Below are 16001 nucleotides of genomic sequence, written 5' to 3'. Positions count from 1 at the left end.
TGATGGATGGGTGGGGGCGATCCGACCCTCTCACTGAAGTGAGAAAACAGTAGAGGGGGGAGAGGGGAGGAGATGGAGAGAGAGGAGGGAAGGAGAGAGAGAGGGAAGAGAGAGGGAGAGAGAGGAGAGGGAGAGAGATGGAGAGGGAGAGAGGGGGTGAGGGAGAGAGAGAGGGGGGGGAGGTGTGTGTGTGTGTGTGTACTCACCTAGTTGTGTGTGTGTGTATGTGTGTGTGTGTGTGTGTGTGTGTGTGTGTGTGTGTGTGTGTGTGTGTGTGTGTGTGTGTGTGTGTGTGTGTGTGTGATGAAAATAACACATTAAAAGTTAATGATGCTCAAATGAACAATCTGAAATGTGGCTTGAATAATTGTTACATGTTCACAGAGTGTGGTCATCACATTCAACACTGAGTGTGGTCATCACATACAACACTGAGTGTGGTCATCACATTCAACACTGAGTGTGGGCATCACATACAACACTGAGTGTGGTCATCACATACAACACTGAGTGTGGTCATCACATACAACACTGAGTGTGGTCATCACATACAACACTGAGTGTGGGCATCACATACAACACTGAGTGTGGTCATCACATACAACACTGAGTGTGGGCATCACATACAACACTGAGTGTGGTCATCACATACAACACTGAGTGTGGTCATCACATACAACACTGAGTGTGGTCATCACATACAACACTGAGTGTGGTCATCACATACAACACTGAGTGTGGTCATCACATACAACACTGAGTGTGGTCATCACATACAACACTGAGTGTGGTCATCACATACAACACTGAGTGTGGTCATCACATACAACACTGAGTGTGGGCATCACATACAACACTGAGTGTGGTCATCACATACAACACTGAGTGTGGTCATCACATTCAACACTGAGTGTGGTCATCACATACAACACTGAGTGTGGTCATCACATACAACACTGAGTGTGGTCATCACATACAACACTGAGTGTGGTCATCACATTCAACACTGAGTGTGGTCATCACATTCAACACTGAGTGTGGGCATCACATACAACACTGAGTGTGGTCATCACATTCAACACTGAGTGTGGTCATCACATACAACACTGAGTGTGGTCATCACATACAACACTGAGTGTGGTCATCACATTCAACACTGAGTGTGGTCATCACATACAACACTGAGTGTGGTCATCACATACAACACTGAGTGTGGTCATCACATACAACACTGAGTGTGGTCATCACATTCAACACTGAGTGTGGTCATCACATACAACACTGAGTGTGGGCATCACATACAACACTGAGTGTGGGCATCACATACAACACTGAGTGTGGTCATCACATACAACACTGAGTGTGGGCATCACATACAACACTGAGTGTGGGCATCACATACAACACTGAGTGTGGGCATCACATACAACACTGAGTGTGGGCATCACATACAACACTGAGTGTGGGCATCACATACAACACTGAGTGTGGGCATCACATACAACACTGAGTGTGGGCATCACATACAACACTGAGTGTGGTCATCACATACAACACTGAGTGTGGTCATCACATACAACACTGAGTGTGGTCATCACATTCAACACTGAGTGTGGGCATCACATACAACACTGAGTGTGGTCATCACATTCAACACTGAGTGTGGGCATCACATACAACACTGAGTGTGGTCATCACATTCAACACTGAGTGTGGGCATCACATACAACACTGAGTGTGGTCATCACATACAACACTGAGTGTGGGCATCACATTCAACACTGAGTGTGGGCATCACATTCAACACTGAGTGTGGTCATCACATTCAACACTGAGTGTGGTCATCACATTCAACACTGAGTGTGGTCATCACATTCAACACTGAGTGTGGTCATCACATTCAACACTGAGTGTGGGCATCACATTCAACACTGAGTGTGGTCATCACATACAACACTGAGTGTGGTCATCACATACAACACTGAGTGTGGTCATCACATACAACACTGAGTGTGGTCATCAGATACAACACTGAGTGTGGGCATCACATACAACACTGAGTGTGGGCATCACATACAACACTGAGTGTGGGCATCACATACAACACTGAGTGTGGTCATCACATACAACACTGAGTGTGGTCATCACATACAACACTGAGTGTGGGCATCACATACAACACTGAGTGTGGTCATCACATACAACACTGAGTGTGGGCATCACATTCAACACTGAGTGTGGGCATCACATACAACACTGAGTGTGGGCATCACATACAACACTGAGTGTGGTCATCACATACAACACTGAGTGTGGTCATCACATACAACACTGAGTGCGGGCATCACATACAACACTGAGTGTGGTCATCACATACAACACTGAGTGTGGTCATCACATACAACACTGAATGTGGTCATCACATACAACACTGAGTGTGGTCATCACATACAACACTGAGTGTGGTCATCACATACAACACTGAGTGTGGTCATCACATACAACACTGAGTGTGGGCATCACATACAACACTGAGTGTGGGCATCACATACAACACTGAGTGTGGTCATCACATTCAACACTGAGTGTGGGCATCACATACAACACTGAGTGTGGGCATCACATACAACACTGAGTGTGGTCATCACATACAACACTGAGTGTGGTCATCACATACAACACTGAGTGTGGTCATCACATACAACACTGAGTGTGGTCATCACATTCAACACTGAGTGTGGGCATCACATACAACACTGAGTGTGGGCATCACATACAACACTGAGTGTGGTCATCACATACAACACTGAGTGTGGGCATCACATACAACACTGAGTGTGGGCATCACATACAACACTGAGTGTGGTCATCACATACAACACTGAGTGTGGTCATCACATACAACACTGAGTGTGGGCATCACATACAACACTGAGTGTGGGCATCACATACAACACTGAGTGTGGGCATCACATACAACACTGAGTGTGGGCATCACATACAACACTGAGTGTGGTCATCACATACAACACTGAGTGTGGGCATCACATACAACAACTCGCACTATTCTGGAAATGTTATAATTCTAGATTATATGCTTGACAGGCCTTTGTTAGTCATCATTTAATATGAAATGAATTTTATCGATTAAATATATTTGTTTCTATTAAAATTGCATTTTTTCCATCAGGTTGAGTGGTCTTTTAGGAAATTACAACTACGAACCATCAGACGACTCTCTGGGTCCGAGCGGAGAACGAGCCCTCGATGTTGCTGATCTGGCCAGGATGTGGGCCGTGTCCCCGAATCCTTGTTACCAGGTAGGCAGTATAGAAATTTTAATGTCACGCAGTCTCCTTGGCGCAGTGGTAAAACACTCGCTAGGCCCTTCACCAGCACTTTGGCCTGGGTTCATATTTTCACCGGGTAGGATTGACTGGGCGCCAATACTTAATTGTAGACTCTGTTAACCCAGCAGTGAATGCCGGTTGTTCAACGTCACCTGATTGTTCAGCGATTTGGCGGGCCGTATTCCAGGGGAAAATTAAGATTAAGGACCTGCCCGAAACACTGCGTGCTAGTGGCTGTACAAGAATGTAAAAGAACTCTTGTATATATGTATATATATATATATATATATATATATATATATATATATATATATATATATATATATATATATATATATATATATATATATATATGCGTCACCCCAGAAGTGACGTCTTCGATTGACGATTAAGGCGTCTTGTACATACCAGTTGCGTTGCTCCTGGGAGTATGGGTTCGAGTCACTTCCGGGGTGTGAGTTTTCAGTTGCATATTGTCCTGGCTTGTCCTGAACCTGAAAGCTTGTCCTGTATTGTCCTGAACAAGCCATTCAGGCTTGTTCGCATTTGTGTTCCTCACGTGTGCCCCAAAGAATGAGGTGATTTGGTAAAATGCTATGCCCAAGATTACCATCCGAGTGCCAGCGGTGGGGTGGTTCAAATAGCTTCGGCTATCACCTCATTATGTCCGGTCGTGATGGTCAAGTGGATTAAGGCGTCTTGTACATACCAGTTGCGTTGCTCCTGGGAGTATGGGTTCGAGTCACTTCTGGGGTGTGAGTTTTCAGTTGCATATTGTCCTGGGGACCATTCAGGCTTGTTCGCATTTGTGTTCCTCACGTGTGCCCCAAAGAATGAGGTGATTTGGTAAAATGCTATGCCCAAGATTACCATCCGAGTGCCGGCGGTGGGGTGGTTCAAATAGCTTCGGCTATCACCTCATTATGTCCGGTCGTGATGGTCAAGTGGATTAAGGCGTCTTGTACATACCAGTTGCGTTGCTCCTGGGAGTATGGGTTCGAGTCACTTCTGGGGTGTGAGTTTTCAGTTGCATATTGTCCTGGGGACCATTCAGGCTTGTTCGCATTTGTGTTCCTCACGTGTGCCCCAAAGAATGAGGTGATTTGGTAAAATGCTATGCCCAAGATTACCATCCGAGTGCCGGCGGTGGGGTGGTTCAAATAGCTTCGGCTATCACCTCATTATGTCCGGTCGTGATGGTCAAGTGGATTAAGGCGTCTTGTACATACCAGTTGCGTTGCTCCTGGGAGTATGGGTTCGAGTCACTTCTGGGGTGTGAGATTTCTGTTATATATAAAATATTATATATGTTATAAATAATATATTCTGTTTCTGTTATAACACGAATTTTCTCAATATTTCTTATGTTTCTTTTCATTGTTGATGGTAATTGAAAAATCAATTCTCCAAAATTCATTTTTATTTCTAGTCTGACGCGACACTTGAACGCGTTTCGTAATAACTTATTACATTTTCAAAGACTTTACGTTTACACACACACAACTATAACCTGCAAACAATGGGAAGATGGGGAAGGATGGGAAGCTGCCCTTTCTAGATGTAACAGTCATGGAAAGGAGTGGAGGTTTCCACACTGCAGTCTACACTAAGGAAACAAACATGGGAATGTGCCTAAATGCCAACAGTGACTGCCCAGACAGTTACAAGAGGAGTGTTGTTAGAGTTTATGTCGACCGTGCTCTCAGCCACAGCTCAGGATGGAAGCAAGTCGATGAAGAACTCTGTAAGGTAAGGCAGGTCCTAGTCAACAACGGCTTCTCCAATGGTTTCGTTGAAGACATCATAAGAAGGAAGGTGAAACGCCATGCAACCTCTGAAGAGACAACTAACACAACACCTATACCCCCTATTAGACTATTTTACAGGAACTTCTTTTCCACAGCTCATAAAACGGAGGAAAGGATCCTGAAAGATATTGTCAGTAGAAACGTTATCCCTACAGACAAAATTCAGAAGATACAACTGACGATTTACTATAAAACCAAAAAAACGGCCAGCCTACTCATGAGAAACTCTCCAGACACAAAGCAGAACGCTTTAAAAGAGACCAACGTCGTCTATTCCTTCAAATGCCCACTTGGGGACTGTAAGCCTCAAAGAACTCAGTATATAGGCAAGACAACAACATCTCTTTCCAGGCGATTAACGATGCATAAGCAACAGGGCTCCATTAAGGAACATATAATCTCTTCCCACAACCAGACCATCACCAGAGAAATCTTAGCAAACAACACAGAAATCATCGATAGATACAGCGATAGCAGGCGGCTTGACGTCTGCGAGGCACTACACATCAAGAAGTCAACACCAGCAATCAATAGCCAATTAATGCACAACTATATTCTATCCACTTCAAGACTCCGCTCCAATATAGAAGCATCAAGAAATATGGGCCAATAGGCCCTCTGCAATTACTTCCATTCTTACCTTCAATACCCATTGTTTCGTGTTCTGTCCTCTGTTGAAAGTTTTGTTCACCTCATCCAAAACTGTTGTAACATATCACCTCTCCCAAAATGAGGGTATAAAATAAAATGAAAGCTGTTTAAATCAAAGCATAGTAAGAACTCTGTTTAGTGTTTGCAGGTAATAGTTGTGTGTGTGTAAACTAAAAGTCTTTGAAAATGTAATAAGTTTTTACGAAATGCGTTCAAGTGTCGCGTCAGACTAGAAATAAAAATGAATTTTGGAGAATTGATTTTTCAATTACCATCAACAGTGAAAAGAAACATAAGAAATAATGAGAAAATTCGTGTTAGAATTATTAATCTTACTTTTCAGTCATATTTAATAATATATGTCTACAGGAAAGACTGCTATCAATATATATATATATATATATATATATATATATATATATATATATATATATATATATATATATATATATATATATATATATATATATATATATATATATATATGCGGAAAATCCACAGAGAAATATGAAATGAGGTGAACGTTTCGGCTTGTTAAAGCCTTTGTCAACACCAGACTGACTAAGGAGAAGGGAAGGGGGAGGATATATAGGCCGACACCTGACCAACCCATCCCTAGGGAAATAATTAACCAAAAACAGGTATAGCTTAGCTTAGAATGGTCAAAGAGGATTAAGCGGTCAGAGAATAAGGATGAAAGATTAAAGAAAAGCCTCATGAACACACATTATATGAATATACAATTATAATGAGACATTGTAAGCCTCTCTATCAGAGTTGTTTCTTAAACTGTTGTGCAATATTATAACTTAAAAATGGATCAAGTTTGTACATACCAGTACTAACATTAAGAAGATTTGGACACTGACTGATTAGAGCAGACTCAATCAAATTCCGTTCCACGAAATCCCCACAATTGGTAATGCTTTTTGCCCCATTCCAGTTAATATTGTGATCGCTTAAACTCGTATGTAGATACAATGCATTAGAACTGCCCAAACTTCTAATTAACAATATTAACAATAAACGTTTCTATTAACAATATCTTTCAGGACCCTTTCCTCCGTTTTATGAGCTGTTAAAAAGAAGTTCCTGTAAAATAGTCTAATAGGGGGTATAGGTGTTGTGTTGGTTGTCTCTTCAGAGGTTGCATGGCGTTTCACTTTCCTTCTTATGATGTCTTCGACGAAACCATTGGAAAAGCCGTTGTTGACTAGGACCTGCCTTACCCTACAGAGTTCTTCGTCGACTTGCTTCCATTCTGAGCTGTGGCTGAGAGCACGGTTGACATATGCGTTAACAACACTCCTCTTGTACCTATCTGGGCAGTCGCTTTTGGCATTTAGGCACATTCCTATGTTCGTTTCCTTAGTGTAGACTGCAGTGTGGAAACCTCCGCTCTTTTCCATGACTGTTACATCTAGAAAGGGCAGCTTCCCATCCTTTTCCATCTCGTAAGTGAAACGCAGCACGGAACTCCGCTCCGTGCCTCCTTCAACTCCTGCAGATGTCTGACATCAGGTACTTGTGTAAAAATGTCGTCAACATACCTGCAGTATATGGCCGGTTTCATGTTCATGTCGACTAAGACTTTTTGCTCGATGGTACCCATGTAGAAGTTTGCAAACAGGACACCTAGGGGAGAACCCATGGCGACCCCATCTACTTGCTTATACATGTGCCCATCCGGGCTCAAGAAGGGTGCCTCTTTAGTACAAGCTTGGAGTAGCTTTCCTTAGGATATTTTCTGGTATGTCAAGAGGAGTATAGGCTGGATCACGATACACTCTGTCGGCTATCATCCCGATTGTTTCGTCCACTGGTACGTTAGTGAACAGCGATTCTACGTCCATCGAGGCTCTTATTCCTGTGGCCCGTGCGGCCCGCAGTAAGTCAGCAAATTCCTTTGGCGACTTCAGGCTGAAGGCACAAGGGACATAAGGAGTCAGCAGGCCGTTGAGTCGCTTCGCTAGTCTGTACGTGGGTGTGGGTATCTGGCTAATGATTGGCCGAAGTGGGTTTCCAGGCTTGTGTGTCTTGACATTTCCATACGCATATCCAGGTTTATATTCCCCAATAATCTTTGGCAGGTGGAGTCCTGATTTCTTGGCGTTCACAGTTTCGATTAGTCTGTTGACCTTTGCTTTCAATTCGGCTGTAGTGTCGTATATATATATATATATATATATATATATATATATATATATATATATATATATATATATATATATATATATATATATATATATATATATATATAAAATTAACTTTAATCACATTAAATTATAGAGTCAGTGTTTGAATCTGATAATATTAAGGAAAGTATACCTTAAATCGTATTGGTTAATGTATATACAGTTTTTAAGGATGTTCTAAAAATCCAAACTTGAGTTCTGCCAAGTTTGATTAAATCTGAGACATTGTGTGTCAGTTTATTATTTGCATATCATGCAGATAATAAACTATGTCAACAACATAAGGGATTCTTTATTGATGTATGAATAACATAAACAGTGTTACAATGTTATGTATAACATTAAACTGTGTATAACGGCCCAGGCTCCTACCTATACCATATGCACACTATGGAATAAGGTAGGAGTCAGGGCTGCCATACACCGATTATACACTAAACATTGACTATTTTGGTTAAGGCACCATACCGCGCACCATATGTTGGTCTTTCATGGTCAGAGGAACGCCCGTCACGTTCCATGGTCAGAGGAACGCCCGTTACGTTCCATGGTCAGAGGAACGCCCGTCACGTTCCCTGGCCAGAGGAACGCCCGTCACGTTCCATGTCCAGAGGAACGCCCGGTACGTTCCATGGTCAGAGGAACGCCCGTCACGTTCCCTGGCCAGAGGAACGCCCGGTACGTTCCCTGGTCAGAGGAACGCCCGTCACGTTCCCTGGCCAGAGGAACGCATGTCACGTTCCGTGATCAGAGGAACGCATGTCACCTAAATTCAGGACCGTCTGAATTCTTGCCCCGCAATTAATACCCATTTTGATGAGATTCAAATCCTTCGCAACAACTACCAAATTAACAGCATTACTTTGCAGTAGATTGATGAAGAAAGGAACCTTGGATTCAGAATCCATCATTTGGGGCCTGCCGGCTGTGTGCACAGCGCTCGGCGTTCGTAGTGGTCCGGGTTCGATCCCTGCGGAGGCAGAAACAAATAAGCAGAATTTCTTTCACCGTGATGCCACTGTTCACCTAGCAGTAAATGGGTATCTGGGAGTTAGACAGCTGCTACAGGCTGCTTCCTGGTGGTGTGTGGGTGTGAAAATTTGGATTAAGGAATTTTCCGAAACGCTATGCGTGCTAGTGGCTGTACAAGAATGTAAGAACTCTTGTATATATAAATAAATATAAATTTGCTTAAAGTTGCACACCAAACAGGAGCTGCAGTAGAAAAAGGTAACCAAACCCTAAGAATAGTCAAGCAAACCTATAACTTCGAGGAAAAGAAGGTAGTTATTCAACTGTATAAATCTCTGGAGCGCTCTCACTTGTATTATTGTAGACAAGCATGGAGACCTCATCTTCAAAAACTCATTGCTGCTTTGAGAAAAGCTCAAAACCGGGCAGCAAGAATTATTCCAGAACTAAGACGACTCTCATACCAGGAACGGTTGAGGGCCACAATGTTAACAACACTGCAAAGTTTTTGAACGAAGACCAAAAGCGCAAAAGGCAGAACTGCGCCTGCCTTAACAACTGGCGCACCAGAACCTCTACTTCGGCCAGGAGCCCGAGAAGCACGTATACTGGACCGCTGAGAAGATGGAACCGAACCTGTCCGTGGCCGCTAAAACCAGCGAAACCTTTTCCAACGGAAAAGGAGAAGTTGGTGTAATAAACAACAAGGAAAGAAACCAAAGGGACTCATGGAAATACTCTAAAGCAAACAGCAAGAAAGCATCAGTAAGTTGCACCAGTAAATCACAAACGAAAATATGAGGTGTCCGACACCAAAGAGCAGATATCGACTTGCAACTGCATCAGAGAGGAATTGCTACACCTCACAGAAATTAAGAACCTCCACTAACCAGTAAAACATTCTATTGCCTTTCGCCAACCCAGCTAAAAGCAACTTGGGTGTCTGGATGGGAATGTGCCAAGACCCGATATTGTTGGGAAAGGCAGGCCCATACAAGGTACAATTCACCACCTCGAAAGAGGAGCGCACGAGATAAACCTGAAAAAAGGAAGGCCACCTGCTTCGTCTAGTACGTGAGTATGACTAAACGTTCTGCCACTAGTACAGGGAAAATGCCAAGGAGTTTTCACCAGCCAAAAGGAAGACGGGACCTTATTCGTCTGCCAAGAAGAGGAAGACGACCTGTATTCACAAGAATTGAGGTCCATCTTTGATTGATTGTTGCCGCCGAAGGCGGCTAGTTTATTGTGCACCCCATACTCATCCTGTGAGTAGTAACGCAAAAAGCATTTCAGAGACATTCAACATCTTCCTTATAAAGGTATGAGAGATATTCTGCCGTGCCACTCGGCTCGCCCAGGAGCTGCAGGAGGTAGAACTATAGAGCACAATCAAGCAAGACAGTCACAGCCTAATAAGCCACCGTCCAAGAGGGCGGCTCGATCAGCACTGAAATTGAACTCTGGTAAACGGCCCACCTGAGGGTAAAATGACTCCTGAACCCAAAAAGTGTAGTGACAAGCAGCAAGTGACTATCAGGGGCCCAGAACACCAGCTCAAACGAAAGCGGCGGCGAGACATACTGACTGCTTGGACCGTCTGCAGACGAGTAGTTCGGCCAGAGGCAAAGGAACCATGTCTACTGAACACAAACTCCTACCGTAAACCACCCAGTGAACGACGACGAATGCAGGCAGAAAAGAGCAGTCACTTATATGAGCCAAGCGCACCCTCTACTAGGGTGCAGGTCTCAACCACAGAGGACGCAAAGCCAGGCGCGACAGCCACACAAGCCTACATCGTGACCTAACTACTATCATTCCCCATCAACAGGCCTTGCAGTGGGCAGCAAACCCATGCTCTACTCAGAAGCAAGATGACTCTAGAGGAGGGCAACTTTGACCCTTCAGAGAAGATAACTCTGGTGGAGGAATGGAAGACGCAAGACAGCAACAATGTAAGATAACTGACACATTGGAGCACAATACAAGCCCAGCAGACACCTGCGACCTCAGCTGCACCTGACGAGTGAATGAGGTGGCAGCTGACTTGAGCTCAGGTGATCTGAGCTACCACCTAGTGGTTATCTTGAGGTTATCTTGAGAAGATTTTGGGGCTTAGCGTCCCCGCGGCCAGGTCCTCGACCAGGCCTCCTTTTTGTTACACACCCCCAGGAAGCAGCCCGTAGCAGCTGTCTAACTCCCAGGTACCTATTTACTGCAATATAACAGGGGCATCATGGTGAAAGAAACATTTTGCCCATTTGTTTCCGCCTCTACCGGGGATCGATCCCGGAACCTCAAGACTACGAATCCGAAGTGCTGTCCACTGTCAGGCGCCCAGCAGAGGCAGTCAGATGCATCACAATTTTTTTTTTTACCAATTAGCAACGATTGTTTGGTAAATGGTAGACATCCTTCAGTCTCGGGAGACTATGGAGTTGTGCTCTGGTTGTCAATCCTGGAGCAGCGTCTGGTGTGACTGATGAGGTCAATCCCAGAATGGCAGTGCATCCCACACTGAGCAGAAACGAAGTCTGATTATGGTCTGTCTTCCTGGCTACCAGCAGGCGCCATGACCCCTCCCACCGTCAGAAGCAACCCCTGGCGTCACACTCTTTGCCAATCGAGCAGAAGACTTAAAACCGATACTGTTGCTTCCCGTGTTGCTTCGATGCAGTGAGGCGAGGTTAGAGTTTTCTCTCCAGGACGCAAAGCCTGTGTAGGTAGATATGGAGGAGAAGCTGTTACCCATGCAGCAGGTCCCCCTCTTCACGTTGCTGAAATTATCCAATGGAAAGGCGAAGGCCAATAAACATGATTCCAGCACCGTCGCAGGAGCTGCCAGAACGAGGTCGAAGTCAACAATGAACTGCCTTAGGGGCTCCAACTCCGGATTTTTCATCGAGGTTGACTCCTGAAGCCTTTCCCAAAAGAGGGGTATGGCCGCAAGGCAGCAGAGGTTCAAAATCAGGGTTGTCCTTCCCCTACATGAGCTACTTTCCCAGGCTATCGAGTCCCATCTACCTGGAGCAACTGGTTTTAAGGCGCCAGAGGCATGCCCTCGGCGCTTCTTCTGTCAGTAAAAGCGGTTCTGCCGGACTTAAAGACTAGCCACCCGTGCAGGCCAGGAGTTGGACTTGGTTGTCAGAGGCTATTTGAGACGCGCGCCATACAGGAGTTTTTTATAGGTCATGGGAGCTCGTCCCCCATTACCACCCCCTGGCTATGACAACCCCTTGGAACCAAAAAAACTAATTAACTAACTAATAACGGGGTAACTAATTTCCTTTAAAGAATAGCAAGTTTTCACGGCTTATATTTTCAGATTTTTTTGGTTCAGTTTTGTGTTGATCTCTGATCCCCAATCTTCCTTCCCTTCATAGCAACCTGTCCTCAGGGAGGAGATCCCCTTAAGGGAATGGATTAGGAATGACTATATAATTTGTGCTATTATGTACTCTCTATCCATGGTTAGGTTAGGTTTCATTACATTTGGTTATGTTAATACGATGTATTAGTGACGATAATGTTAATTACGTCTCCGTGGTGCAGTGGTAAGACACTCGCCTAGCGTTCTGCGAGCGCTTTGTCATGGGTTCGTATCCTGGCCGGGGAGGATTTACTGGGCACGAATCTTTAACTGTAGCCTCTGTTTAACTCAACAGTAAAATGAGTACTTGGTTGTAAAAACGATTCTTCGCGGCGGGGATCGTATTCCAGGGACCTGCCCGAAACGCTACGTGTACTAGTGGTTGTACAAGAATGTAACAACTCTTGTATATATCTCATAAAAAAAAATGGAATTCGACAAATGTTTCAGTGTGCCTGCAAATTACATTTACAGAAAACCAAATTCTTCAAAGAAAACGTTTTCAGCATACACTTTTTATACCTTAAACCAACGATTTCTATAACATTAAAGTTATAACTTGAGAATAATCTCTGTTTACGACAAAGATTCATTTGCCAGTTTAAATGTAGCCTATTACTGGAACTGCAATATGCTTTCAGACCAGTACAAATATCTAGATAACTATCCAGGTGGTTTGAGGGGGGGGGGAGTGCTCATGGTAATGGATCTGGTCTGAGGACGGGACGGGCTGCTTTATAAAGAGCCAGATTCTGTACTGTAAGGCCTACTGCAGTTCTTCAGGGTTTGGCAGCCCTATCCATGGTGAGAAAATGAGTCGGCCCTCAAGGAATTAAGACAAAATAAAAAATAACATCTTAAATAAAAAAAAACATTTTTTGAGATTTATATTTTAGGTTTTAAAAACATTTACTCTAGTTTTAGGTTACATGTACCATATTATATATTACTAAATTAAAAAACAAAAAAATATATATATTTTTCTATTATTATTATTGTTTTAACTTCACAGCTCGAAGGAGTATGTGCAACCCGTCCTCTTAAATATAACGTCACTTTTGGCTGGTATGCGCACTATGGCCAAATTTGGACGTAATTTGAAATGAAATTGACTCACAAAAGTGACGTACTGTTCCGTTTTCTGTTTGAGTCGTCCGGCCCTCCTTGGACACCTTAGAAGAGGAACTTTCAATTAACGTTTTTCATAACGTTTTGAAACTTTATGAGAATTTCCTGCCCACCTAACCTATCAGAGGACCCTTAACTTACTGTTGTTGAAAAAAAAAATCTCAAATTTATTTTCGTTTTTTTTTATTTTCAAATTACGTCCATATTCGGCCATACGGACAAACGGCCAAAAGCGACGTTCTTTTTAAGAGGACAGGTTGCGCAGCACGTTTTATTTTTCAACCCTGCATTAATAACATATTGCCAAGAATACTTAGTCATATCCTTATGCTGAAGATATGTATTGCTATGCCCGTAGTTTTCAGCATGCAGTTATTATGGTTTACGTTCTGTACACAGAATACACACAAGCAGATACATTAATGAAACATATAAATATAAGATAAAAACCCACAATTGTGTATTTGTGAAATTTATGTAAGGAATTTACAAGTCTTTCGCACTCTCCTGAGTGCTTTGTCAAGGTCTGAGTGTGTGATTAGGACGAGACTTACATATCAACATCTAATCCGTCTAACTGATTAGACGTTGTGATGTAAGTCCCATCGTAATCACACACTCGGACCTTGGTAAAGCACTCAGGAGAGTGCGAAAGTCTTGGTGTAAATTCCTTACATAAATTTCACAAATACACAAGTGTGGGTTGTTATCCTGTGTTATTATGTCTGTGAGAAGACATTGCCATTACTAATAATATGTACTGTACTTTTTCAATATGTTATTCCTAAAGACTCTTCTAATGCACAAATAAATAATATGAATTGTAATTTTAATTGAATGGTATGTTCTTTTCATCAGGCAAACCAGGCAAGACAGTTGGATGACATTAGTGAGGCAGAAGACTTGACGGAATGCGCCCAGCTGTTCCTCCACAGCAGTAGTCCACTGAGTGACTGCTTCCATGCTGTTGATCCCCGACCTTACTTTACACACTGTATTAATGGCCAGAGTCACCCAGCATTCAGTGATAATGACTTGAACTCTCCTTGTAGTGTTTTATCTTCTTATCGGACCCAGTGTTGGACCCAAGGAGTCCAGCTGCCAGAACCGGAGGTGTGCCTTCCTGGTAAGTTGTTACAAGGTTCACGGCTCATCATCTTATTGCCACACTTCCTCTTTTATCAATTGCATAATTTTATAATAATCTTTTGTAAATTTAAGAAAAATGGCGTAAATATTTATTAAGATTTTGTTTAAAATTAAATTCTTTAAAATTGGGCATTTTTTGTTTAGGTATCATTGTATTCGATTTCCCAAATTTTCTGAACTATCACATTTATTTGCCCATAAAGGTAAAACCCTTTGTGTCTGTTAACCTGGACCATGAATTCGAAGCACCAGCACCACAGAATATGTGTCTAGCACCCAGGAAGGGATATATAAGGTGTTAGGTGTGGGATATATAAGGTGTGGGAAAAATGCTGTGATTGATTTATGAGAACTACTTAGGACTTGTACTTCACTAGATTAAAAATTACTGTATGTAAAAATAATACGACTGAACGTCCTAAGATAGGGTTGTAAATCCTACTCCTCTAGTCCTAGGAATGTAATAACCCGAACTGCTCTGCCCTTACTCTCCACTCTATACCCCAGCTTAACACTACTTGCAGATCACTGTGACCCTCAATGATCGGGCCAGTTAATATTGAGTCTGGAATATTAAATGAGGGGGAAGTAACAAGAGAAGGGATTATTAATCTGAATAAAAACTAAATAAACAAAAACTCATTAAACACTGCCACCACCTTCCCGCTAATATACCTGAATGTGTCTAACTTATTGACCTCTCAGGAAGGAAAGAACTCAATACTCATGAACTCAAGAGGTATAGGAATATGGGTAATAATGCTTAATGCTTGGAGGTTGAAGTCTATTTTTACTTTACTTATTGAGGATTTAAGGGTAACTCTAATATCCATGATATGGAGAAGAACACAGGGGAATTTCTAGCACAGCACATAAAAACCACAAATAAGAATGAATAACACCGCATTAATCAAAGGGAACAGATAAGTAAACACAAATTAACCTTAATACAGTTTATTATTTATTCAAATCACAGATATTGAATTCAAACTATGAAAATAAATCCTACTCTAATGAAATCTCCTACGAGGCAATAGTATGGTGGACGTAATACTATTACGATGGACATAATACTACAGCACACTTTACCTTAAATGCTGCAATCCGCCAACGATGTTGAATGGCTTGCCCTACAGTACCCCAGTTGAATCCCCAAGACACACTAACTTTATTTTACTTAACAAGCTACCAGTGGAACCAAGCTCTACCCATTTCTAAGTTTCTTAGGCCCAATTAACCCCGTCTTTCCAAGCCTATAGCCAATGGATTTGAAGCGTTGCTCTAGGCCTGAGGGACCAGCCAATGGGACGTCTGTCACTACCCTGGGGGACTCCACACACTAGGCCTCCCTGATTTTCAACCAATCAGATCCAGG

General features: G+C 42.8%; 1 protein-coding gene across 2 annotated transcripts in view; it reads left to right on the top strand.

Annotated features, from left to right (window-relative positions):
* Positions 1-16001, top strand: part of LOC123770249 (uncharacterized) — a 407808-nt gene that overhangs the window by 331232 nt on the left and 60575 nt on the right. For both annotated transcript variants that reach the window (XM_069339938.1, XM_069339939.1), the window contains 2 exons: positions 3191-3320; positions 14336-14603. In XM_069339938.1, the coding sequence (XP_069196039.1) occupies positions 3191-3320; positions 14336-14603 (398 nt within the window). The remainder of the gene's footprint in view (positions 1-3190; positions 3321-14335; positions 14604-16001) is intronic.

The sequence above is a fragment of the Procambarus clarkii genome, chromosome 42, assembly GCF_040958095.1.
Source record: "Procambarus clarkii isolate CNS0578487 chromosome 42, FALCON_Pclarkii_2.0, whole genome shotgun sequence".
NCBI lineage: Eukaryota > Metazoa > Arthropoda > Malacostraca > Decapoda > Cambaridae > Procambarus > Procambarus clarkii.
The sequence above is the reverse complement of the archived record's forward strand: the minus strand, read 5'-3'. Positions and strand labels throughout refer to the sequence as shown.